The sequence below is a fragment of the Amphimedon queenslandica genome, unplaced genomic scaffold (assembly GCF_000090795.2).
Source record: "Amphimedon queenslandica unplaced genomic scaffold, v1.1 AMPQUscaffold_13485, whole genome shotgun sequence".
Taxonomy (NCBI): Eukaryota; Metazoa; Porifera; class Demospongiae; order Haplosclerida; family Niphatidae; genus Amphimedon; species Amphimedon queenslandica.
In genome coordinates, this window is record NW_003546279.1 from 411,876 (window position 1) to 433,554 (window position 21,679).

Sequence of the window (21,679 nt, forward strand, 5' to 3'; positions counted from 1 at the left end):
CAATGTTGTGTTGTGTTAAAATAATTTTTAAAAAAGATTAATTTATGAAATGGGTGGGGCTAATTATCTTTAGTTATTAAAGAAGGTGTGGTCAGCTGTAGTACGTTCCCGCTGGCGGGATCTTTTAACCAGAAGAAGAGGCCATGAGTGTATTTAAGGGAAGTATACTGGAGTACCCAGGACTGGTTGTTGATAGATTCAATCCAGTCAACTGCAGGAGAGGCCGGGCCTTCTTCCTATCACACTGTCATAAAGGTACAGACTCCTATACTGGTGATGAATATGATGATACAGTCACTAGATCACATGAGTGGACTGGATTCAGATGAACTTCTGAAAGTTTTAAAAGAATTAAAAATAGATTTTTATTGTTCGGAGGTGACACACGCGTTGCTAAGCAACGATCCTGGCTTCTCACACCTCATGCCTTATTTGGTAAGTGGTTGCTATGACAACAGGGCTACAACCTTTTTCCTGTGCATGTTCATGTTAGGTATCAGTTCCAGTGGGAGAGACGATCAGCCTCAAACTGAACACATTCAGAAATGAAGACCAGGTACGTGTGCATACAGATGCTTATTAATAGTTATTAATAGTTATTAATGGTTATTAATGGTTATTGATAATTGATTTCAGGTGGTTACTGTTAATGTCACTCTATTACCAGCTGGTCATTGTCCTGGGTCTGTAATGTAAGCCACTCAAACTAGCTTTAATTAATTAATTAATTAATTAATTAATTAATTTAGGTTTTTATTTCAAGGTGATGCTGGAAATGTATTATATACAGGTACAACTTATTAATTATTATTATTAATTAATAATAATGATTAATTATTAATTATTAATTAATTCAAAGGTGATTTCAGGCTCTCATTGAGTGACATTAGGGGGTGTGGCCCACTGCATACTGATGATGGTAAAGTCATTGAAATCAAGGCGTTATATCTTGACACGACATTCTGTCATCCAAAATCAACTAACATCATATCACGTGTTAGTACTTGATTTGATATTGATATTTGATATCTCCATAGGACGAAACAAGAGATATAATACTGAAGAAGGTCAAAGAGTAAGTTCATAACTATCAATAACTATTAATAACTGGTGTTCCTCAGATGGCTGGCCCAGGGTCCTGATAATATAGTTCGGTTGGATTGTCGATCCTTTGGTTATGAGCACATACTAATGTCACTCTCCCTCCAGCTGGACACTAACATACACACAGCTGGTTGGAAGATAAGGTCTTACTCCGTCCTACCTCAGGTTAGGGCCCATTGGATAGTGCTCAGTTTCTTTTCAATTGATTTTTGATTCTTAACTTTCCCTAAAATTTGCAAAACCCTGGCTAAAGTCCCTGTACTATAAGGCCATTTTTACCAAAATTGAAAAGAAGAGAATTCTCTATCTTTATTATGCTACACGACCTTATGCATTTACTGTTACATGTACATGAACATGCAACAGTAATTTACTGTTGCATGTTCAGGTTCATCAGTGCTTGACTGAAGATGGGAACAGTACGAGAATACATGCTTGTGTTAATAAGGTGAGTGGGTGGAACAAGGGGTGGGGCTTACTGCTGATATTAGAAAGGGACACAGTCTGTTTCTGGTAAACTGCCTTGTGGAGCCACACCCACTAAAGGAGGTACTCCTAATATATTAACAATCAAGCCATCAGCTCAATGGTTTCTTAGCAATGATAAGCCACACCCATCAGCGTAAGTACCCACGTCTACATGTTTATTATTATTAATAATTAATTTTTAGATTTTTTCCTGAATTTAATTTATTTCGAGTCCTTCATTCAATGCACTCCAGCTACTCTGAGATTATTGAGGTAGTCTCGTACCTGTGTCCAGTGTCCATTGTACCGTGTGTCATTCCATACACACTCGGGGACACATCACTGGTTGATATACACAGCAGGTAATTGGAGGTGTGGTCAGGAGGTGGGGCTGATGATTTTATTCTTATTTTCAAGGTTGCGTCATCTTTTAAGGAACCCTTCACCTGTTGTTGAAAAACCTCTTCCCAGTGCTACCGGAAAGAGAAAAAGAAATTTAGAAAAGGAGGAACCAATTAAGAAAAGGGCAGAGTCATTTAATGACGAGGCGGAGTCTGACAGTTCGTATGAAACTAATGATGAATTTATTAGTGAAGAGGAGGCGGAGTCACAAGGAGACCATACCCACCCTGATAGCTTACTGTCTATTATAGGACAACAAACAAACAACAAACAAAAAACGTGTAAACAACCAACAATCAAACTGACATTTAGCATTGAAGAGGAGGAGGTGCTGGAGGGACTAGAGGGAGAGGAGGTTAATAAGGGACTGGAGGGGGAGGGGCCAGGAGAGGAGGAGGGGCCAGAAGAGGAGGAGGAGGGGTTAGGTGATTGTATTATTGACCTGACTCATAGTTCAAGCGACACTAGTGATCATCAGTCCACTCCAGCTGGATCAGTTATTATCATCAGTGATGATACAACTAACGGATCAATGGGCGGGTCACTTGAAGCCACTAGCACTGGGTCTATAAGAGGAGGGTCTGTCAGTCCTGGAGGAGGAGGAGGGGCTAATAGTGTAGGAGGGTCTCCACTGGTAGTATTATCCAGTTCTAGTGATGCCAGTTGTAATGGACGTGGAACGTCACCCTCTATAGTCCCCCTGTCCCCCTCTAAAGAACCAGCAGAATCCATTTTATTAAAGAGGAAAGGCTCTTTTTTATAAACTTCACCAGCTGCTAATATATTATTATATTATGTTTTGAATACATAAGATATATTCTAGTTATTTATTTAAATTCTGACATTGTTTAAGTCTATTTCATTCTTTACTGGATAATAATGATGCATTTTATATTCAGCCTATGAATAATTAATTAATATAGTAATTGATAATTAATTAATGAATTACTTGATCATAAGTGAGCGAGTGGAAGTCCATGATGAGGTGGACTATAGCCTCAGGATAGAGAACTAACCACATGAACGAGAACAGCTGCAGTGGGTGGAGTCTGTAATATTCGAATAGGGGGGCTGGGTGGGGGCTTACTTCAGTTGATTTATGACAGAATATGTAATTAAGTGAATTGGTTATTAATTCATTTTGTTCCTTAGTCAGCATTATAGTACAGTTCTCGTATTGGAGACCAGCTGGAACAGGAATGAGAGATTATAAACTGATTTTGAATTAACTTACATCTGTCCCTAGCTCCAGCTGTAATAAACTTGTCCCTTCTTTCTGACGGAAGCTATACATGTACATGTACACACCAAATGAATAATAATAGTCATAAAAATGAGGATCAATGTGTACTTTATTATTCATTATGTCACAGAGTGTCTTCTTTCTTAATTTGATCCACTTCTTTAGAACCAACTCAGGCAACTCATTAATGTCACTGGAGAAGAGGAAAGAATGACATTTTCAATATAACATACAAGATGATTATTGACTGCATGGAGTGATCTTTGGCAAATTTGCCTGTGGAAAGACACTGACGAATTTTATATGGCAATTTCTTCATAGAACCACCAATTGCCAATATTAATTCTTCGCCAATAAATCACCTTGTACAGTAATTAGTAGAGGAGACATTAACCATGGGCTATAGTCTTGGGAATTTTTCGGAATTTTGGCATTTTCTTAAAATGGCTGTAACTTGAAAAATTAAAGTCGGAATCAGCTCAAACTTTCTACACAGCATAAGTACATCAATATGTATCAGAAAATGTAATAAAAATTGGGGGTGATTTTGGAGCCATTTTTTTGGAAAAAACCATGGGCTATAGCCTTGGGTATTTTTCGGAATTTTGGCATTTTCTTAAAATGGCTGTAACTTGAAAAATTAAAGTCGGAATCAGCTCAAACTTTCTACACAGCATAAGTACATCAATATGTATCAGAAAATGTAATAAAAATTGGGGGTGATTTTGGAGCCATTTTTTGGATAAAACCATGGGGTATAGCCTTGGGTATTTTTCAGAATTTCGGCATTTTCTTAAAATGGCTGTAACTTGAAAAATTTAAGTCGGAATCAACTCAAACTTTCTACACAGCATAAGGACATCAATATGTATCAGAAAATGTAATAAAAATTGGGGGTGATTTCGGAGCCATTTGTTTGGAAAAACCATGGGCTATAGCCTTGGGTATTTTTCAAAAATTTGGCATTTTTTAAAAATGGCCGTAACTTGAAAAATTAAAGTCGGAATCAGCTCAAACTTTCTATACAGCATAAAGACATCAATATGTATCAGAAAATGTAATAAAAATTGGGGGTGATTTCGGAGCCATTTTTTGGAAAAAACCATGGACTATAGCCTTGGGTATTTTTCAAAATTTTGGCATTTTCTAAAAATGGCCGTAACTTGAAAAACTAAAGTCGGAATCAGCTCAAACTTTCTACACAGCATAAGGACATCAATATGTATCAGAAAATGTAATAAAAATTGGGGGTGATTTCGGAGCCATTTTTTGGAAAAAACCATCGACTATTATAGCCTTGGGTATTTTTTGAAATTTTGGCATTTTCTAAAAATGACTGTAACTTGAAAAACTAAAGTCGGAATCAGCTCAAACTTTCTACACAGCATAAGGACATCAATATGTATCAAAAAATGTAATAAAAATTGGGGGTGATTTCGGAGCCATTTTTTGGAAAAAACCATCGACTATAGCCTTGGGTATTTTTTGAAATTTTGGCATTTTAAAAAATGGCCGTAACTTGAAAAATTTAAGTCAGAATCAGCTCAAACTTTCTATACAGCATAAAGACATCAATATGTATCAGAAAATGTAATAAAAATCTTGCTGTGAGTCCAAAGGTTACTTGTATCCATTAAAAAGTTTCTTGTAACATTGTCTCCTTTTAAAACTTGATCTGTGACTCTGTCTCCATGACTCTATCATTGATAACTTCTCCTCCTCCTCCTCTTCAAGATCAGCTTCAGTTTCATCTTCACTTGATATCACAAACACTTCTAAATTAATCAATAAAAAACAACAACTGGTTTGTATACATGTACCTGGGTCTTCTCTTATTCTTGCTCTAATTCTATTCATTTCTTCAGTCATTTCAATAACTGGTTCAGCCTGTTTCTTCAACTGGTCCAACCTGTTAGCTGTTTCCATTAAGCTATCAACAACACTCACTCCACCACCTGTTCTCTTATCACTACTCTTCTTCTCTATACCCATCACAACCAAATCCTCTTTGCTTTCTTCGTCCATCCTTTGTCTCTTTTTATTTTTTGGTTCCAGTTCTCTTAGTTCCAGTTCTTTTGGTTCCATTTCTTTTGGTTCCATTTCTTTTGGTTCCATTTCTTTTGGTTCCAGTTCTTTTGTTTCCAATGTTCTTCCTTTTGCTTTGTTTCTTTTAGGTCTTTTTGATGGTTTTATTTCATTGGTTGGTATTTTCTCTCTACTGCTCAGCCAACCTTCATTACAAAGGATGTCGTTAGGAATCTCTTTCCTTTTTGAAGCTAGTCCTTCGGTTGTCTTCTCCTTTCTTTGGTCAGTATTGTTGTTGTCATGGCTACCACAAGCAGGAGGTGATTCTATAACGATTGGTTCAGTTCTTGTTGTAAGGTCTCCTTGTCCTTCTATTGGTGAGCTAGTGAAGGTTAATCTGCTTTGTGATAGATCATTAGTGCCATGCCTACCTCCAGCAAAACGACCACTAGTACTAGGATTTAATATTAAATTTATTATTATCATTTCAAAAAATAGAAACAGCATAATTAACTGATAGTTATTTAATATTAAATTTAGCTGCACCTCTGTGGTTTCTTCTTAGTTTTATTATCTTTGAGTGGATAGGATGGAGCAGCTGCAGTTAGGAAATCAGTTAAAGACGTACCAGAAGATTTTGAACTATCAAATAATGAAACAACATCATCAGTACACTTGCTGGAGGGATCCAAGGTTTGCCGTATCTGATCAATAAAGAATAAAAACCACACCCACTCCATTAATTAACTCACTTGAATAACTCCTCTCTCATCCGGTAACTCATATGGATCAAGATAGACACAGAGGAGGTGTGGACATACCTTATATGGAGCATATATCTCACCTAACAATTAATAATACTAATCAAGAAACAGTTGGATATTACCAGCTGATGTGTTGCGTCCTTTTAAAAATGAATGGACTTTCCTTCCCTCAACATTAACAAATCCAAAGGATGAGAGACAGTATCCTCCAGTCATTATCTAATGAAGGAGGAGACTCAAAAAGAGGTTACTGTACTAACCTTTCCAGTATATGGTACTAGTATGTGTCCGCCAGTTTCAGCTGAAGGTTTCTTGTGATACAATACCCTGAGCTTACCAGCTAATATTATTAATTGACACCCACACACTTAACGAGAACTTACAACGAGATAACACAGACACTTCTTTATCTTTTGACGTGTTCAGTTTCTTTATAAAAGTACACGACTGTGTCAGAATATCCTAATAATTATAATATAAATAAAACTACCCCTGGGGGCCCACCTGGAGGATAATATCAGTAAACCAAGAGTAGTCCGCACCCCCCACCAAATGTATCTTGACTGAAAGTGCCTCACCCTTATCAATCTAATATTAAAACAATAAAAGACCGTTGGACCCATTGGAGGGGCTCACTCTGACAAATTTCAGCAAAGATGGCAAAGAACCTGGACTAGCCATGCTTAACCACGTGGTTTTAACGCATGCGCAAAAAAATAAAAATGGCTTCCTCTTCAGAAGGTGGGAGGTTGAATGAAGTGAAAGATGCTCTAAAAGGTGAATAGGTTATTAGTACAGTAGATTCATGTACTCTTCTAGTGGTGAAAGATATATCTGATCTCCTTAATACTGGACTGGATGATGATACACTAAAGGTCTGTGTCCAGCTGTTGGAGGCCGGAGTGAATCCCGAAGCATTGGCATCAGTGGTACTGGAACTGAGGAGAGCTATTGGAGCTCAAGTACATCACGTGATCCACTCATACTACTTTTCATTCATTTACTGTAGGAAGCATCTACTGTCATTGAAACTTAAACAGCAGATTAATAATTATTAGTTTTAACGAAACGTTTTAATGAAAAGTATCATTATCATTAATTCATTATTATTTAGAGTCCATTATGTTCAGTGTCTCCAAGTCACTTCTACTTCATCAGTTCTGTACCTCTGAGTGCACCAAGACCCACTGATTCCCACACAATCACTGGTACCCCAACCTCCTGATTTATTGAGTGAAGAGTACATCTCAGCTCCAGCTTGAGCTATCATTGCTCCATTGTCAATGCAGTATCTCTCATCAATGGCATAGACCCTCCCTCCTCTCTCACTCACCATCTCCCCCATCATCTCCTGCAGTCGCTCGTTGCAACCCACTCCTCCTACAATGAGTACCTCATCAGACCCACAGTGAGCCATTGCCCTCTCTGTGGTCTCAACCAACATTGCAAACACAGTCTCCTGCAAAGAGTAACACAGGTCAGCCTGGCTACACTCTCCTTTCTCTAATTTCTGTTTAGCCACCGACTCAATATAAGACAATAGACCAGAGAATGACACGTCCATTCCTTTGACAGTGTAAGGTAGTTCAATGTACTTCTCTCCTTTCTTTGCCAGCTGCTCAATGTTATAGCCAGGGCTTGGGTCATTCGATAGTTTAAGAACTCGTGCAAATCGATCAAGACAGTTTCCAACAGCAATGTCAATGGTTTCTCCAAAGATCCTATACCTTTTACGTGAATAAGCAATGACTTGAGTATTACCACCACTGACATATAGGACTGTTGGATTAACAGCTCCAGTTATCAATCGCCCCATTTCAATATGGCCGATACAATGATTCACACCAAGAAGAGGCTTACACCATAACTGGGACACTGTCCTTGCTACCACGGCAACAGTAACGAGGGGAGCTCCCATTCCTGGTCCTTTGGTATAGCATACACAATCAATTTGAGCTGGACTTATACCAGCATCCTAAAATAGAACAAGAGTCTAATGGTCACAGTGTGTGAGTGTCCTACCTTCAGTGCTTGCTTCAGCACTGGTAGTATGTGGTCCCTGTGGTGCTTGGCAGTGTCCTTTGGTTGGAATCCTTGACCAGGAGGCGTTATATAAGTGTGTCTAACATTAGAGAGAACTACTCCATCTCTTATGATACCTATTCCTAACTTATTGGCACTGCCCTCAAATCCAATGACTGTAGCCATTTTAAAGTGGGCAGGGCTAAAATCTCACACGAGGCTGCACGTGTTTAAAGTTTGCGGATGTAATACAGATAGTATCCTGAATAAAATGGCGGTTCCTCAGTAGGATGAGTTCAGTTGATTCTTTAGGTAACTCTCGTTTTTTAAATTATTTATTGTGTTTATTTTTTAGATTCTCTGAGGTTTGTTAGGGAGAGAGATTCTCCTGAAGGACCAGTTTCTCTCAAAGCAGCAAAAGTAGCCATTAGAGTAGATGAATCACATGTTAATGTTAACAGATGATTGAAGATAGAGGGTTTACTGTGCAGTGGGTGTGGTCAGATACAGTGGTACCGGAGCAGTCGAGTGTATATGTAATGGAGGAATTCAAAACTGACCTTTTTGATGAACTGAATGGGAAATATAGGTCTATGAATAATTGAACTTAATTAATTAATTAATGTATTAATATAGAATAATAGGACCATTGGTTGTCATATCTCACTTAACAAAGAACTGGGTAAGTCCCTATTAATTAATTGATTAATTAAAAAGCTCCTTAGCCCCTCCTACTTGATGATCCAACTCAACCAGTCCACAATATGACCATGTATGGCATCACACTGTGCTGTACTCAAACTGGAGCAAGAGACAAAAGGGTTAATATTAATTAAATATCAATCAATTAATTAATAATTATTACTAGACCCGTGTGTTGGAATTGGCTCGTCTAATGGGAAGTAGAACAACCGCTAACTTCACCAGGAGTGTATGTTTTATTAATTGTTGTTGTTGTTGTTGTTGTTTATTTATTGTTGTTGTTTTAGGTGACACATTTAGTTGCTGGTCAGGTTGGAAGCACTAAATATAAAGTAACTAAATAATAATAATAATAATAATAATGATAATAATAATAATAATAATAATAATAATAATAATAATAATGATGATGATGATGATGATAAGTTGATTATTGTTACATTGGAAGGTTGCCAGGTCCTTGCATACTCCAGTCCTCACTGTCTCATGGGTGGAGCATTGTTGGGAGAAAGGACAGATTGAATTGATACATGCCACTGATACTGACATTGTAAGTGTATCAACATTATTATAGATCCTGTATCTACCCTCCCCCTCCCCACTCTCTCTCTTGATCAGTTGTCAGCTCACAGGTGTCCTCCATTGTCAGGCTGTACAATCACTAGTACTGGTTTCAATATTGAGGAGAGGAACACTCTACAGCAGTTAGTTGATAAAAATGGAGGGAAATACAGCAAACAGCTAACAAGAGATACTTGTACTCATCTGATAGTTGGAGCAACAAACTGTGAGTACTTATATGTATTAATACCACCTGGGACCCCTCCCTCCCTCTCTCTCTCTCTCTTCAGCTCAGAAGTACCAGTTTGCTGTCCAGTGGAGTATATTGTGTGTTACTCCCCAATGGCTGTATAAGTCAATAGAGAAAGGTTACTGTCAAGATGAAGGGGAATATTCACTTGATGCTACCAACAAGAAACCAACCACCACTGGCAGTACCACTACCAGTACCAGTACCAGTACCACTACCTGTACCAGTATCGGTACCACTACCGGTACCAGTACCAGTATCTGTACCAGTACCAGTACCACTACCAGTATCGGTACCAGTACCAGTATCCCAATGGAGGGGAGGAGTAATGAAGATACTGAACTGCCTCGGAAAAGGTTAGATACATTATTATTATTAATTGTTATTATTATAAATTTGGAGGTCCCTTGAGTCCATAGTTACTGGAGTCCATGTTAAGAAGAGGAAGGTTCCTTTAGCTGATGACGAGGAATTGGATGAGCTAACTTTATTAACACAATATCAAAATGGTACCTAACTAATAATAATGTTATTAATTATTATTAATTAATATTGATTATTATTTAATTATTAGCTGAGATGCCTCCAGCTCCTAGTGTTGGTATGTTTAATGGACTTTCCTTTTCAATTAATGAAGTGATATCGTCTCAGAGTAGATCAGCAATTGAAAATGAAATCAAGAAAAATGGAGGTAATAATGATAATAATCATAATAATAATGATGATAATACCTGAGCCATACCTACAATACATTAGGTAGTGTGGTGTCATGTGATCGATCATGTGACTATCACATTGCTTCATTGTCGGTCCCTCCTTCCCTGCCCTCCAGTGCTAGGGTCATTGTCTCTATCCTTTGGTTTGATCACTGCATTGGATCTAATGAACTGGTTGACCACACCTCTCACTTCCTGTTCCACCCACTATCAGTTACCATTGGAGACAATATTCTTAATAACTGCGTCATTACAATTAGGTGAGATTAGTTTTATTTAATTATTTATTTATTTATTTATTAGTCAGTTTGATGGTCTGGAAAGAGAGCACTTGGTCTGTTTATGTAAAAAACTAGGGGCAACGTCAGTTATTTATTTATTTGTTTGTTTACTTATTTATTTATTTGTTTGTTTGTTTTTAGTGTTCAAGATTGTTTTTCTCATTATTCTTCTGGTGATTTGCTGGCATCAACTCACTTGTTATTAAAAAAACCTCACGGTAATTAATAATGATAATAATAATAATAATAATTATTATTATTATTAATTATATTATTATTTTGAAGGTGATAAATATACCAAGTCCCTATCCTGGGGTGTTCCTCCAGTGTCTCAAGAGTAAGCCCTATCATGTGACCCTAGATCATGTGACCCTGGATCATGTGACCCTGTGTCATGTGACCCTGGATCATGTGACCCTGGATCATGTGACCCTATATCATGTGACCCTGGATCATGTGACCCTATATCATGTGACCCTATATCATGTGACACTGGATCATGTGACCTTAGATCATGTGACCCTGGATCATGTGACCTTAGATCATGTGACCCTGGATCATGTGACCTCTTCTCCTCTAGGTGGGTCTTTGCCTGTGCTCAGTCCCAGTCCATTGTACCAGTACGGGATTATATTATAAGGGAAGCTCCACCCACTTCCATTAACGAGGCTGTGAATATTAATGGGAATATGAATATTAATGAGACTGTTACTCCTTTGAAGTCATTTCAGCCAGTCTTTGATGTAGAAGTAAGCCCCTCCCACTGGTTGATTAGCTCCGCCCACTAGAGTGCCATTAAAGTATTACCAAAAGATGCTGACTCAGCAGAACCTCACTTTGACACGGTTTGTGTTGTCATGGTTACAATGTTATTGTGGCAACTGTTTCCCTTAGCAACTGGCATTTCAATTTGAAGAGAACATGAAAGAAGCTATCAAAACAATGACTGATGAACAGAATCAAGTACTACATTATTATTATTATTACTATTATTATTATTATTATTATTATTATTATTATTATTATTATTATTATTATTATTATTATTATTATTATTATTATTATTATTATTATTATTATTATTATTATTATTATTATTATTATTATTATTATTATTATTATTAATATTATTATTATTATTATTATTATTATTATTATTATTATTATTAATATTATTATTATTATTATTATTATTATTATTATTATTATTATTATTATTATCATCATTATTATTATTATTAGTGTTTGTTACTGTGTATTTATAGGCTGAGTTGAAAAAGACTTGTTTAAAAGATGTGACAATTTTTATACACAAGAAGTTAACTGGAAGACAAGGTATATTTATTATTAATGCGTGCCTACTGCTGGTGTGTTGTTGACAGTTGAACTACAAAGGCTGGTAAAGTCCCTGGGGGGCAATTGTAAGAGGGTTTATACTAACAATGTAACACATATAATATACCAGGTACTAGTAGAACCAGGGATATATTTATAATTACAGTATGATTGACAGGGTAAAGATACTGAACTGTTAAGAGACAGAGTATTATCATCAGCTACTGATAATGGAGTACATATAGTCAGTCACCATTGGCTATTAGCTGTAAGCTGTTTCAGTTAATTAATTAATAATTAATTAATTAATAATAGTGTGGTAGGAGTGGCTATAGAGAGAATGAGTCATTGTATCCTCCAAATTATAATCCTAACAGAACACTGGTTAGTAATAACTGTTAATAACTGTTAATAACTATTAATAACTATTTATAACTGGTAGAGTATATTGTCACAGAAGGTCAGATCTCCAATCAATAGCAGAGGAGGAGACACCAGCAACAGCAGCAGCAGTCATATTGATAATGGAATGAAAGGGGAGGAGCTAGAGGAGGAGGGGGAGGAGCTAGAGGAGGAGAGGGAGGAGCTGGAAAAGGAGGGGGAGGGGCTAGAAGAGGTAGAGAAGGGAGAGGAGGAGGAGTCTAAATCAGCGAGTAACCTCCTTCAAGAGCAAATACAAGAAATAATGAAGAACAATGGACTGTGAGTTAATTAAGTGTGTGGGTGGGTGTTAAATAACTGCTTTTAAATTAGAAATCAGAGTGGTAAAGGATCTACACGATGGATACCAAAAAGTAATTAATCAATTTTTGACTAATTAATTGATCAATTATTTAGGAGGGATAGGGTCAGGGTCATCACTATCTGCTCAAAAGGTAATTGTGATGTCATCATTACACAATGTGATGTCATCAATAGGTTGATAGTACCAGTCCTTCAAGACTAAAGAACTCATCTAGAAACAGATCATACAATAAACTAAGAAGTAATTAATATAATATTTATAAATATTAATTATTATTAATGACAGGGTCTCCGCCAGTGGAGGAGTTAGTGACAGAGTCACAGTTGATGTCAGTAACTTATCAAGACACTGACCATCAACATGAGCAGCAACTCCTGGCAATGATAAGACAGTGGGTCCATTACTCACCTCCTTTATATCCCTCAATACAATCCAATATCTCCAGGTCAAGTTGTACTGATGCTACTACTAATGTTACCCTCCCCCTCTCTCTCTCGGCTGCTGCCACACCCACAAACCCACTGGCTAATAAGGCAACTGTTAATCAAACGGCATTCAGTAAACCACGCCCATTAATTATTATTATTATTGATTTATTGTAGATCAAGCAAGTGTTAAAAAAACATTACCAATCGTAAGTGAATTTATGAGTAATTATCAATATTATTATTGTTGTTGTTATTATTATTATTGTTGTTGTTATTATTGTTGTTGTTGTTGTTATTATTAATAGACTCCACAAGTCAAAGTTCAATTGTCATCATTAAATGCTCAAGTATGTAATTAATATAATTATATTAATTAATTCGTTTAATTTTAGGAGAAGTCTGACTATGGGTCTTTAGTAAAAGAGTTAGGTGGGCTTTATTTAGAATCAGATCAGTTCAACCCGGCCTGCACTCACCTGGTGATTGGTCGTTCCAGTAGGTCAGAGAAGTATCTGGCCGCCTGTGCCTCTGGTTTATGGATACTTGATAAATCATACCTTGACACTTGTAGAACTGAGGGACAGCTTGTAGACGTAAGTACTACACATAATGTAGGCCTGTTTCTCTATACAAAATAAGAATCTCCAAAATTGGACCAAAGTCCCTGTACTATTTAGCAAGGCAGCAAAAGTTGTGGCAGCCATTTTGTTTGGGGGTGAATTCTACTTAGTAACACTCATTCCTCAATTCTATCACATTTTCATAATACATGTACAAACATGTACTTTTATTATCATTATATTATTAATCTTCTCTAGGAGGCCAGTTTTGAGTGGGGTCCCTCGTTTCAGGTTCCTGGTAAAAGTACTTCACTAGATGAAGCTCCGAGGAAATGGCATCTTAAATTAAAGAATAAAGTGGGAGGAGCTTTCAGTGGATGGAAGGTGTGGCCTTATTGTATTGTAATGTGTTTAGTGTCTCTTAGGTCTTCTTGTGTGTCGAAACTTTTAAACAAAATGGACTTCAACGTCTTCTTGAGGCAGGTGGGGCTATTGTAACCACACCTACTCAAGCTGTGGTTGCCATGACAACAGGATCCCTGACTCATGCTTTTATTCACTTGCCGTTACTTCCAAAAGTGAGAGACCTGACAATAGAGAACCTTGTACGACACAAGGTACCCTGCCTGAGGCCTGATTATATTGGAGAATACCTCCAAACTGTATGTTATTCTAATTATTGCCCCTACTCTAATTAGTGCCCATTTTAGGATGCATCCACTCAAACAAAACTGTTCCTCTTACCAGAAGCCACAAAAATAATGAAATCAATTAATAAATAATTAATGAGATTTTTAAACTGTCATACATTATACGTGTCCATCATTATAACTGGCTTATTACTACTTGGGAGACATTTTTGAATAAAGAATGAACTCTATCTTAGAGTATTTATTGTAAGAAATTCTTTGATAGGTGACAATTACTGAATTTAATCACCTAAGATTATTATATCAATTTGATTGGAATCAGCCCATAATTTCTAATCAGCATATTAAATCAGTTCGGAGTTTGTCCACGTGATCATTTAATTTATTAATAATTTTGTTAATAATTAATCAGAAAATCTTAACAGAGAATGTATACAATTGGTTGTCATAGTAACTAGCAAGCCCCGCCCTCTCATCCGATGAAGTTAATTACCACAAGATGGAGGACAGCGTGTGCAAATACAAAATCTCCAAAAGCTCTTTCCGGAGTGATGCTGTTGAACTCTGCCCTGTTCTGTGGGTTGGTTTGTATACGAAGACAAACTACAAATAGATAAACAATTAATTAATAGACTGGTCCGACCCACTATTGGTCAGCAAAGTTTATTGGGAAAAATTTGACATTATTTTGCTACAAGCAAGATGAACCATTTAATGAATACAGAAGCATGTGAACAAAGCAGGAGACACTGAATAAATTAATCCCAATATCAATTAGTGGCTCATCATGTACCTCCTAATATGAATGAAGCTACAGTTGATATGAATCCAGACAGGAAAGAATTGAAAGGGAATGTACCAACCAAACAGCAGTAGATGAACTGTATGACTCCAGTCACTAATATGTAGGACAAATAAGCATCTATGAGCTTTAGCTTCCTCGGGGTATCATCAGAATAGCTCCTGAACAGGTCACCTAAAACACTAAAGAAACCACCTTCAGCAGCCATACTGTAACAATGGGGCCTAATAAAACAGAGATATACGGAGTTATACTGATCCCGCCTTTTACAGACCACGCCCACGGTTCATATGGCAACAGTACAAGATGGTTGACACAGAAGAGGTGCTTCAGTCTCACAGAAACAAACTAAAGGAAGACAAGGAGCGTTTAATGAGGTACCCCCTACATCCTAATAGTTCAATAATTACCAGCTGATCCTTTTAGACCTTACAGGGTAGGTATACTGCCTACTGATGAAGGAAGAGCTTCTGCTAATGAAGAAAGAAGGAAACTGAGGAGAGACGAGTACTTGAAGTACATACAGAAAGAGAACCAGAGGTCACAGTCAGTGGCAGAGCTACGTAAAGAGCTAGCAGATGAGCGTAAGAAAGAACTACATTCTTACAGGGACAAGAGCTGGGCTGATGAAGAGAGAGAACTGATGAAATGGTTGAGAGACAAAGGAAATGTTAAGAGTGAACCAGACCCTCGGTCTTTATCTGCTCCTGTACCTGGTGGGTGGAGTTTAGGAGCGAAAGAAGAGACAGCAGAAGAGAGAAGAGAGAGGCAGGCTAAGTATCGATTGGAACTAATGGAGCAAATAAAACAGCAACAAGAAATGAAGAATGGACCCCGCGACCCTCTAAAGAAAAGGAACAATAATATCCCACCACACTCGCCTGAAACAAGGGACTCAAGAAGAACAAGAGACAGAGAACACTCTTACAGAGAACCCTCTAATAGGGAATCCTCTTACAGAGAACCCTCTAATAGGGAACCCTCTTACAGAGAACTCTCAGGGAGGGACAGGTCTCATAAAGAACTCCGTCATAGAGAAGTCTCACCTCCCATGGATGAGTACCGGTTCAGGCCAGGAGATAGACATGAGTACAGGTCTCGTTATTCACCTCCAGACTCCGCCTACTACAGACACCGGAACTATCCTCCATCTTATCCCAGCCACGCCCATTATCCAAGCCCCGCCCCCTACTACTACCCTCCTTATCCACACTATCCTCCAATGGCAGGAGGACCTTATAACCACCCACCACCTCTCCCTCCTCCTTTTGGGTACCCACCACCTCATGATCTGCAGTATGTACCTTCGGCCCCTCGTACCTCCAGGAGGAGATCACCTGATGCTAGGCACTCCCCTTCACCTCCTCCTGAGGTCAGGGAAGATAAGAAAGACTCACGGATCAGGGAGAGTGCCAAGGAGCCATTTAAGACCATCTTAAAGAAGAAAGAAAAGGAGAAAAGAGACAGAGAGAACTTCATAAAGAGAATGGAGGATGATACTTATGACCCATGGGGCCGACCAGGGGGAGGGGCTCCGTTAACTGACGCCTCTGGCAACCTAGTGACTGAGAGAGGACTCATGAGGAAATCCTTTGATGAGTTGAGCCCAAGACTCAGCGATGAGGAAAAGAAGAGACTGCAGCAGGAGAAACAAAAGGAGGAACTGATGAAACAAATTAATGAAAAAGAAGAACAAAAAATGAAAGAAAAGCTAGCGAAACAGCTTGAGGATGAGAAGGAGGAGAACAGAATAAAACAAGAAATGAAGTACCTTCACCTTCAAACTGAGAGAGAGAGAGAGAGGGAGAAGGAAAGAGTGGAAATGAAAGTTACTGACTCAAGCAAAGTGGAGGAGCAAGATCAGTTTAAAGATGAAGGACTATCCAAACAAGAAATAGTGGAGAAGAAATATCGAGAAGATCTTGAGAGAAAGAAAATGAAAAAACAATTAGAGCAAGAAAGACTTGATAGACTTGCTGATAAAATGGCTTCCAGTCACGTTGATGATAATAACTATCAGCAATACACCCCTCCCACTGCCCCACCCCCAAGATCCCCACCAATCCCAACACTGAGAAATAAACCAAACACCATCCAACAGGAACAACCTCCCATCGAAGAATCACGCCCCATTCCCACTCCTTTGATAGATAACCCTGCTCCTTCTCAAGCCCCACCCATTTACCACACCCAGTGTGAGCCTCAAGCTCCGCCCATTTACCATACTCAATGTGAACCAATAGTGTCACCATCACCTGATGTAGTGAGGCTGCCAGTGGAGGGAGAAGGGGCGGGGCTTAATAATGGAATGAAACAGACACTGTCGCTACTTAAGAATCAGTTAATTAGAAACCTGGCGCAGTCTGAACATGAAAGAATCAATAACCGTCAAAATAGAAATAACAATCCACCTTCTTTGTTCCATTCTGATGTACGTCCTACTTATGATTCTCATTCTGTACCACAACCTCATTCCCATTCCACTCATTCTCATTCCCATCGTGTGCCTCAACCTCATTCCCATTCCATGCAACCTCATGCTCATTTCACTCATTCTCATTTGCGTCAACCTCATTCCTGTTCCACTCATTCTCATAATCCGGTTCCAATGATGAAACCTGTGATACCAAGAGGTCCAGCACCACCTGATGCTGTTAATACTTTCAATCGTATCAAATACGGGGGCCCCCCTACTGATTCCAGACTCTCTTTCTGGAGGCAGTATCCGGAGCCTCCTTCAACCACTGATGATCTGGAGCTGCAGCAGGAGGCCTTGTTGCATCACCAAAGGAAGGAAAGAGAGAGTAAGTTAATAGTGTCACTACTCCTCACTTGATCTGTTAATTAATGTTAATTATTGATAGGAATCAGTCCTCATTATGATACTCAAGCTCCTCCTCCTCCTCGTGGCCCCTCCCGTCAATCTCAAGTTACAATTAATACAATAGATATTGAGGGACTGGCCGCCAGGAATGAAGAGAGAAAGAGGAAATTGGAAGCCATATTGCAAGGACGTCAGAACCAACAGCAACAAGACAGGTCTGCTTTGGATGGTTTTATGAAAACTTTTAATGAAAGAGAACCAGATCATGTGACCACTGGGGGCGTGGCTTCAAGGGACCCTTCAAGTGTTAGTCTTGAGTGTGACACTGTATTTCAGACTTTACCTTCAAACTAACTCAATAACTAATTAACTAACTGATTGATTAACTAACTGTACAAGCAACTGCTAATAGAGTCAGGTAATAATGTACTTTAAAACTAGCTATAAAAGTAACAGTAAGTCTTCACTACTATTCAAAATTTAAGAGTCTTCTTCAAGACATTTTAACTATTTGTAGAGCAAGTCTCAATCCTTCTTCAGCAGCAAAGGTCTTGTCAATCCAGCTCCTTGGAATAGAGTCAATGCCATACTTAGCTCCAAGACAGAATCCAACTGTATGTAACCTTGAACATATGTCACCTCCTGATCTAATTACCTGTAATTATTAAAATTATATTATTACTTAAATACAATCAATAATTATTATTCCTACCTCCCTCACAGTTTCAGTATATCCTTTATCATTAAGTACAGCTCTCAGAGAGGCTTGAAATGATCCAGGGATAGCTACACACAGAGCAATAGTCTCATACTGCACTAGTCACTAGTAATATACTTACAGCATCCTTTGCCAAAATTCTTGGTAGCATCCTTAATGCTAGTGGACTGACTGCCATGTGCTTCATTAAGAATTGACAATATGAACTTATTCTCAGCTGGAGATGCACTATACAGTAACATGAATCAATATGGCTACTGCTAGTATGACTTACTTTAACATATCAATAAGTTTCTTGACATTATCTTCTCCCTCTTTCTCTCCATTAGTAATATACAGTTCAGCTAGTTTATATGCAGCGTCCATGATACCCAGTGATACTTCACTGCTTTGCATTAATGTTGTGAAGTCACGTATGACAGAATCACCAGTTGGTTTACCTTAATTCATAATTTTGAAACATCTACATTTAAACTAGGACCTGCGTACCTGCATACACTAACAGTAGGGGATATCCTCTTGGGAATATGTCAGGATCATTTAGTTTATCATCTGTTACATCTCTTGCTGTCTTGCCCTCTTTCTGCAGCTCAACGAATCGTACCATGGTACCATTTGACCACGGTCCCTCTATTGGTCGCTTGGTCTCAGGATTTGACTTTAGTTTAGCAAATTTATCATACTCCGATCCTTCACCAAATGCCTTTATGAAATCAGCAGTGTAGCTCTCAATATTCAATCCTGTGTGTAACAATAATAGTAGTATAGGGACCACTTAAAAGTAACCACAATATACATATCTTGAGTACTCCATTATTAACAATAATCAATTTCAAGTCAACTAGCAGCAATGATATGATGCTACTGGTGAGAATTAGTTGAAGGTGATAATTACACTTAATTTAAGTGACAATAAGTTTTACAAATAATAATAATAATACAATATATACCTTTTGAATGTGCTAATGACCTCACTGTGACCATCATCTGGTCTCCAAAGTTGCTCTGTGCTCCTGTAGGTAACTTGTAGAATCCATTTTTAGAAGGACTGATAAACTCAGGCTTATCTGGATCAGCAGATATGGCAGAAGACATAGTATCATCATTATAGATCCACTGAAGCGGCTGACCTGTACAACAACGTTACAACGATAAATGAAAAGAGACTGAAGGCGGGTAGGGTTAGGGTAAGTACTGACCAGCTGCATCAGCTACTAGTGCTCCAAGGAAACCAGCCACAGCCCTTCCTTTAACAGCCGAGAGACCCTTCACTTCTGCTAGCAACCCTTCCATGTTTCCAGTCCAGGAAAGAGGAGGAACTTCCTTTTACTGTTGCTATTATAAGAGGAAGTATAACTTTAACTATAAAAATCAGTAATGAATTCATATCAGTGATCATAATAATCATTGTAATGATACTGATTGCTCAGTTTTAACATTACAATTCACTCTACCACTGATATAAAGATACCACTGATATAAACACAGCATGTATTGTCATTAAAAAGTTTTGTTTAAGACATTTTAACTATTTGTAGAGCAAGTCTCAATCCTTCTTCAGCAGCAAAGGTCTTGTCAATCCAGCTCCTTGGAATAGAGTCAATGCCATACTTAGCTCCAAGACAGAATCCAGTTACAAGTGTCCTTGAACAGCTGCAGCCCCCAGCCTTCATAACCTACAAAAGAAAAGGATTATTAGTCTTTCTTAAACCCTAAAGCTCACCTCCCTGATGGTGCCCGTGAATCCAGAGTCATTCAGTAAGCCTCTACAGGTTGATACGAATGACCCTGGTACGTCTATAAAAGGATATTTATCATTATTATTATGTAAGTTATGTACTTCTACTTACATCATGCTTTCCCATATTTGTTAGTGACATGAAGAATTGGCATAGCACGATCTTCAACTACTCGATTGAGTAGAGATATCAGCTCCTTCTTGCCTTTATTCATATCTGCTGAGCCATCACTGCATTATTTTATCGTACAATAACTCGTTAATCATACAAATATCCTTACTTTAACATATCAATAAGTTTCTTGACATTATCTTCTCCCTCTTTCTCTCCATTAGTGATATACAGTTCAGCTAGTTTATATGCAGCGTCCATTGTCTCCAAAGATTTATCACTGGACTGCATCAAAGAAGTAAACTCACGAACATCAGAATAGCTAACTGAATTACCTTCACAAAACCAATAATAATAATAATAATAATAATACTGCTATCATTATTATTATCATTATTACCTCCATTTAACAGTAGGAGAGGCAACCCTCTGGCAAACATGTCTGGATCATCTTGATCATCATTCTTAACATCTCTTGCTGTTTTCCCAGTTGTATAAAACTTAGTAACAAACCTGATCATTGACCTGTTAGACCAGGGACCATTGATTGGTTTCTTTCCCCTCATTCCTTGACTGGAGAGTTCATGATATTTAGTGCCTTCACCAAAAGTTTTAACAAATTCATCACAAAAATGATCAATGTTGAGGCCTATAAACATTGATTATTACATTTTGTTACATAACAATAAATGTTATGTAATATTACAAATAATAACTTTAAAAAGACTAAAACTACATAACAAAACAGATCAAACTCAGCGACCACTCCAAGATATAATCATTAGACATTTAGAGTGTATGTGAATGGCAGTACCTTTACAGTCTGCAATGGATCTTAATGTAACAAGCATCTCATCTCCATAGTTACTCTGTAGTCCAGTCTCTATCCTGTAGTATGGATTGTGTGATGGAGTCATAAACTCAGGTTCCTCCGGATTAGAAGATAACACAGATGCCATTGTCATGTCATTGTATATCCAGTGAAGAGGCTGGCCTGTATATCAAGTAAACACTGGTGCCTTTTCATTAGTACTTACTGGCCGCATTGGCTACTATAGCACCAAGAACAGCTGCCACAGCCCGACCTTTAACAGGAGGAAGGCTCCTTGCCTCTTGAAGGAGTTCTTCCATTGCCAAATATTAAATGCCAATGGAGTAGGTGGGGCTTGTAGCATGAATGCATGCGTGGGTGGGCTAGCTAGCTCTAGTCACGTGATCTTGACACACCT

The 21,679-nt window shown here is 38.0% G+C and overlaps 8 protein-coding genes across 10 annotated transcripts; 4 read left to right on the plus strand and 4 right to left on the minus strand.

Annotated features, from left to right (window-relative positions):
- Window positions 1-19: 19 nt before the first annotated feature.
- On the plus strand, window positions 20-2,831 carry LOC100640831 (protein artemis-like). The gene is made up of 12 exons (XM_019993964.1): window positions 20-255; window positions 302-435; window positions 494-556; window positions 637-692; window positions 750-790; window positions 860-996; window positions 1,038-1,075; window positions 1,122-1,269; window positions 1,493-1,552; window positions 1,596-1,726; window positions 1,776-1,934; window positions 1,990-2,831. Exons 1-12 carry the CDS (start codon window positions 144-146, stop codon window positions 2,735-2,737), a joined length of 1,827 nt encoding a protein of 608 aa, XP_019849523.1. The 5' UTR covers window positions 20-143; the 3' UTR covers window positions 2,738-2,831.
- Window positions 2,723-6,722, minus strand: LOC109580603 (uncharacterized). 2 transcript variants are annotated; one of them, XM_019993963.1, is made up of 15 exons: window positions 6,643-6,722; window positions 6,511-6,594; window positions 6,390-6,468; window positions 6,267-6,346; window positions 6,129-6,225; window positions 5,995-6,086; window positions 5,871-5,946; window positions 5,789-5,816; window positions 5,038-5,696; window positions 4,842-4,992; window positions 3,326-3,410; window positions 3,209-3,260; window positions 3,062-3,162; window positions 2,924-3,007; window positions 2,723-2,874 (listed from the first exon to the last, which is right to left on the minus strand). In XM_019993963.1, the coding sequence occupies exons 1-15, from the start codon at window positions 6,685-6,687 to the stop codon at window positions 2,806-2,808; spliced, it is 1,782 nt and encodes a 593-aa protein (XP_019849522.1). In that variant the 5' UTR covers window positions 6,688-6,722; the 3' UTR covers window positions 2,723-2,805. The 2 variants fall into 2 exon arrangements, with proteins under 2 accessions (XP_019849522.1, XP_019849521.1); XM_019993962.1 differs by having other exon boundaries at window positions 5,789-5,946.
- LOC105311900 (mitotic-spindle organizing protein 1-like) lies at window positions 6,711-7,121 on the plus strand. Its single transcript, XM_011404117.2, has 3 exons — window positions 6,711-6,783; window positions 6,826-6,968; window positions 7,016-7,121. The coding sequence occupies exons 1-3, from the start codon at window positions 6,711-6,713 to the stop codon at window positions 7,040-7,042; spliced, it is 243 nt and encodes an 80-aa protein (XP_011402419.2). The 3' UTR covers window positions 7,043-7,121.
- On the minus strand, window positions 7,078-8,229 carry LOC100640955 (probable tRNA N6-adenosine threonylcarbamoyltransferase). Its single transcript, XM_003384753.3, has 2 exons — window positions 8,029-8,229; window positions 7,078-7,981 (listed from the first exon to the last, which is right to left on the minus strand). The coding sequence occupies exons 1-2, from the start codon at window positions 8,212-8,214 to the stop codon at window positions 7,133-7,135; spliced, it is 1,035 nt and encodes a 344-aa protein (XP_003384801.1). The 5' UTR covers window positions 8,215-8,229; the 3' UTR covers window positions 7,078-7,132.
- A 46-nt stretch (window positions 8,230-8,275) lies between these two features.
- LOC105311927 (DNA topoisomerase 2-binding protein 1-like) lies at window positions 8,276-14,545 on the plus strand. The gene is made up of 35 exons (XM_011404168.2): window positions 8,276-8,340; window positions 8,384-8,448; window positions 8,490-8,617; window positions 8,665-8,710; window positions 8,754-8,849; window positions 8,897-8,959; window positions 9,018-9,062; window positions 9,179-9,280; window positions 9,349-9,517; window positions 9,582-9,897; window positions 9,944-10,050; window positions 10,116-10,232; window positions 10,298-10,517; window positions 10,561-10,620; window positions 10,680-10,756; window positions 10,824-10,875; window positions 11,119-11,287; window positions 11,327-11,383; window positions 11,433-11,501; window positions 11,804-11,873; window positions 11,921-12,003; window positions 12,052-12,141; window positions 12,189-12,257; window positions 12,316-12,575; window positions 12,627-12,667; window positions 12,711-12,748; window positions 12,792-12,858; window positions 12,904-13,009; window positions 13,064-13,176; window positions 13,221-13,252; window positions 13,352-13,393; window positions 13,439-13,639; window positions 13,865-13,990; window positions 14,032-14,268; window positions 14,317-14,545. The coding sequence occupies exons 1-35, from the start codon at window positions 8,319-8,321 to the stop codon at window positions 14,386-14,388; spliced, it is 3,627 nt and encodes a 1,208-aa protein (XP_011402470.1). The 5' UTR covers window positions 8,276-8,318; the 3' UTR covers window positions 14,389-14,545.
- Window positions 14,546-14,645: 100 nt separating this feature from the next.
- On the minus strand, window positions 14,646-15,318 carry LOC100641079 (dolichyl-diphosphooligosaccharide--protein glycosyltransferase subunit DAD1-like). The gene is made up of 2 exons (XM_003384754.3): window positions 15,050-15,318; window positions 14,646-14,859 (listed from the first exon to the last, which is right to left on the minus strand). Exons 1-2 carry the CDS (start codon window positions 15,264-15,266, stop codon window positions 14,729-14,731), a joined length of 348 nt encoding a protein of 115 aa, XP_003384802.1. The 5' UTR covers window positions 15,267-15,318; the 3' UTR covers window positions 14,646-14,728.
- Window positions 15,313-18,322, plus strand: LOC100641207 (trichohyalin-like). The gene is made up of 3 exons (XM_003384755.3): window positions 15,313-15,435; window positions 15,485-17,862; window positions 17,923-18,322. The coding sequence occupies exons 1-3, from the start codon at window positions 15,365-15,367 to the stop codon at window positions 18,234-18,236; spliced, it is 2,763 nt and encodes a 920-aa protein (XP_003384803.1). The 5' UTR covers window positions 15,313-15,364; the 3' UTR covers window positions 18,237-18,322.
- On the minus strand, window positions 18,225-21,615 carry LOC100641332 (crystallin J1A-like). Of its 2 annotated transcripts, XM_011404119.2 has the most exons (9): window positions 20,451-20,514; window positions 20,324-20,397; window positions 19,800-20,276; window positions 19,551-19,730; window positions 19,090-19,341; window positions 18,875-19,040; window positions 18,722-18,828; window positions 18,595-18,668; window positions 18,225-18,537 (listed from the first exon to the last, which is right to left on the minus strand). In XM_011404119.2, exons 3-9 carry the CDS (start codon window positions 19,891-19,893, stop codon window positions 18,376-18,378), a joined length of 1,035 nt encoding a protein of 344 aa, XP_011402421.1. In that variant the 5' UTR covers window positions 19,894-20,276; window positions 20,324-20,397; window positions 20,451-20,514; the 3' UTR covers window positions 18,225-18,375. The 2 variants fall into 2 exon arrangements, with proteins under 2 accessions (XP_011402421.1, XP_011402420.2); XM_011404118.2 differs by lacking the exons at window positions 18,875-19,040; window positions 19,090-19,341; window positions 19,551-19,730; ... (1 more) ...; window positions 20,324-20,397; window positions 20,451-20,514 and adding exons at window positions 20,620-20,785; window positions 20,851-21,099; window positions 21,265-21,444; window positions 21,488-21,615 and having other exon boundaries at window positions 18,261-18,537.
- Window positions 21,616-21,679: the final 64 nt, after the last annotated feature.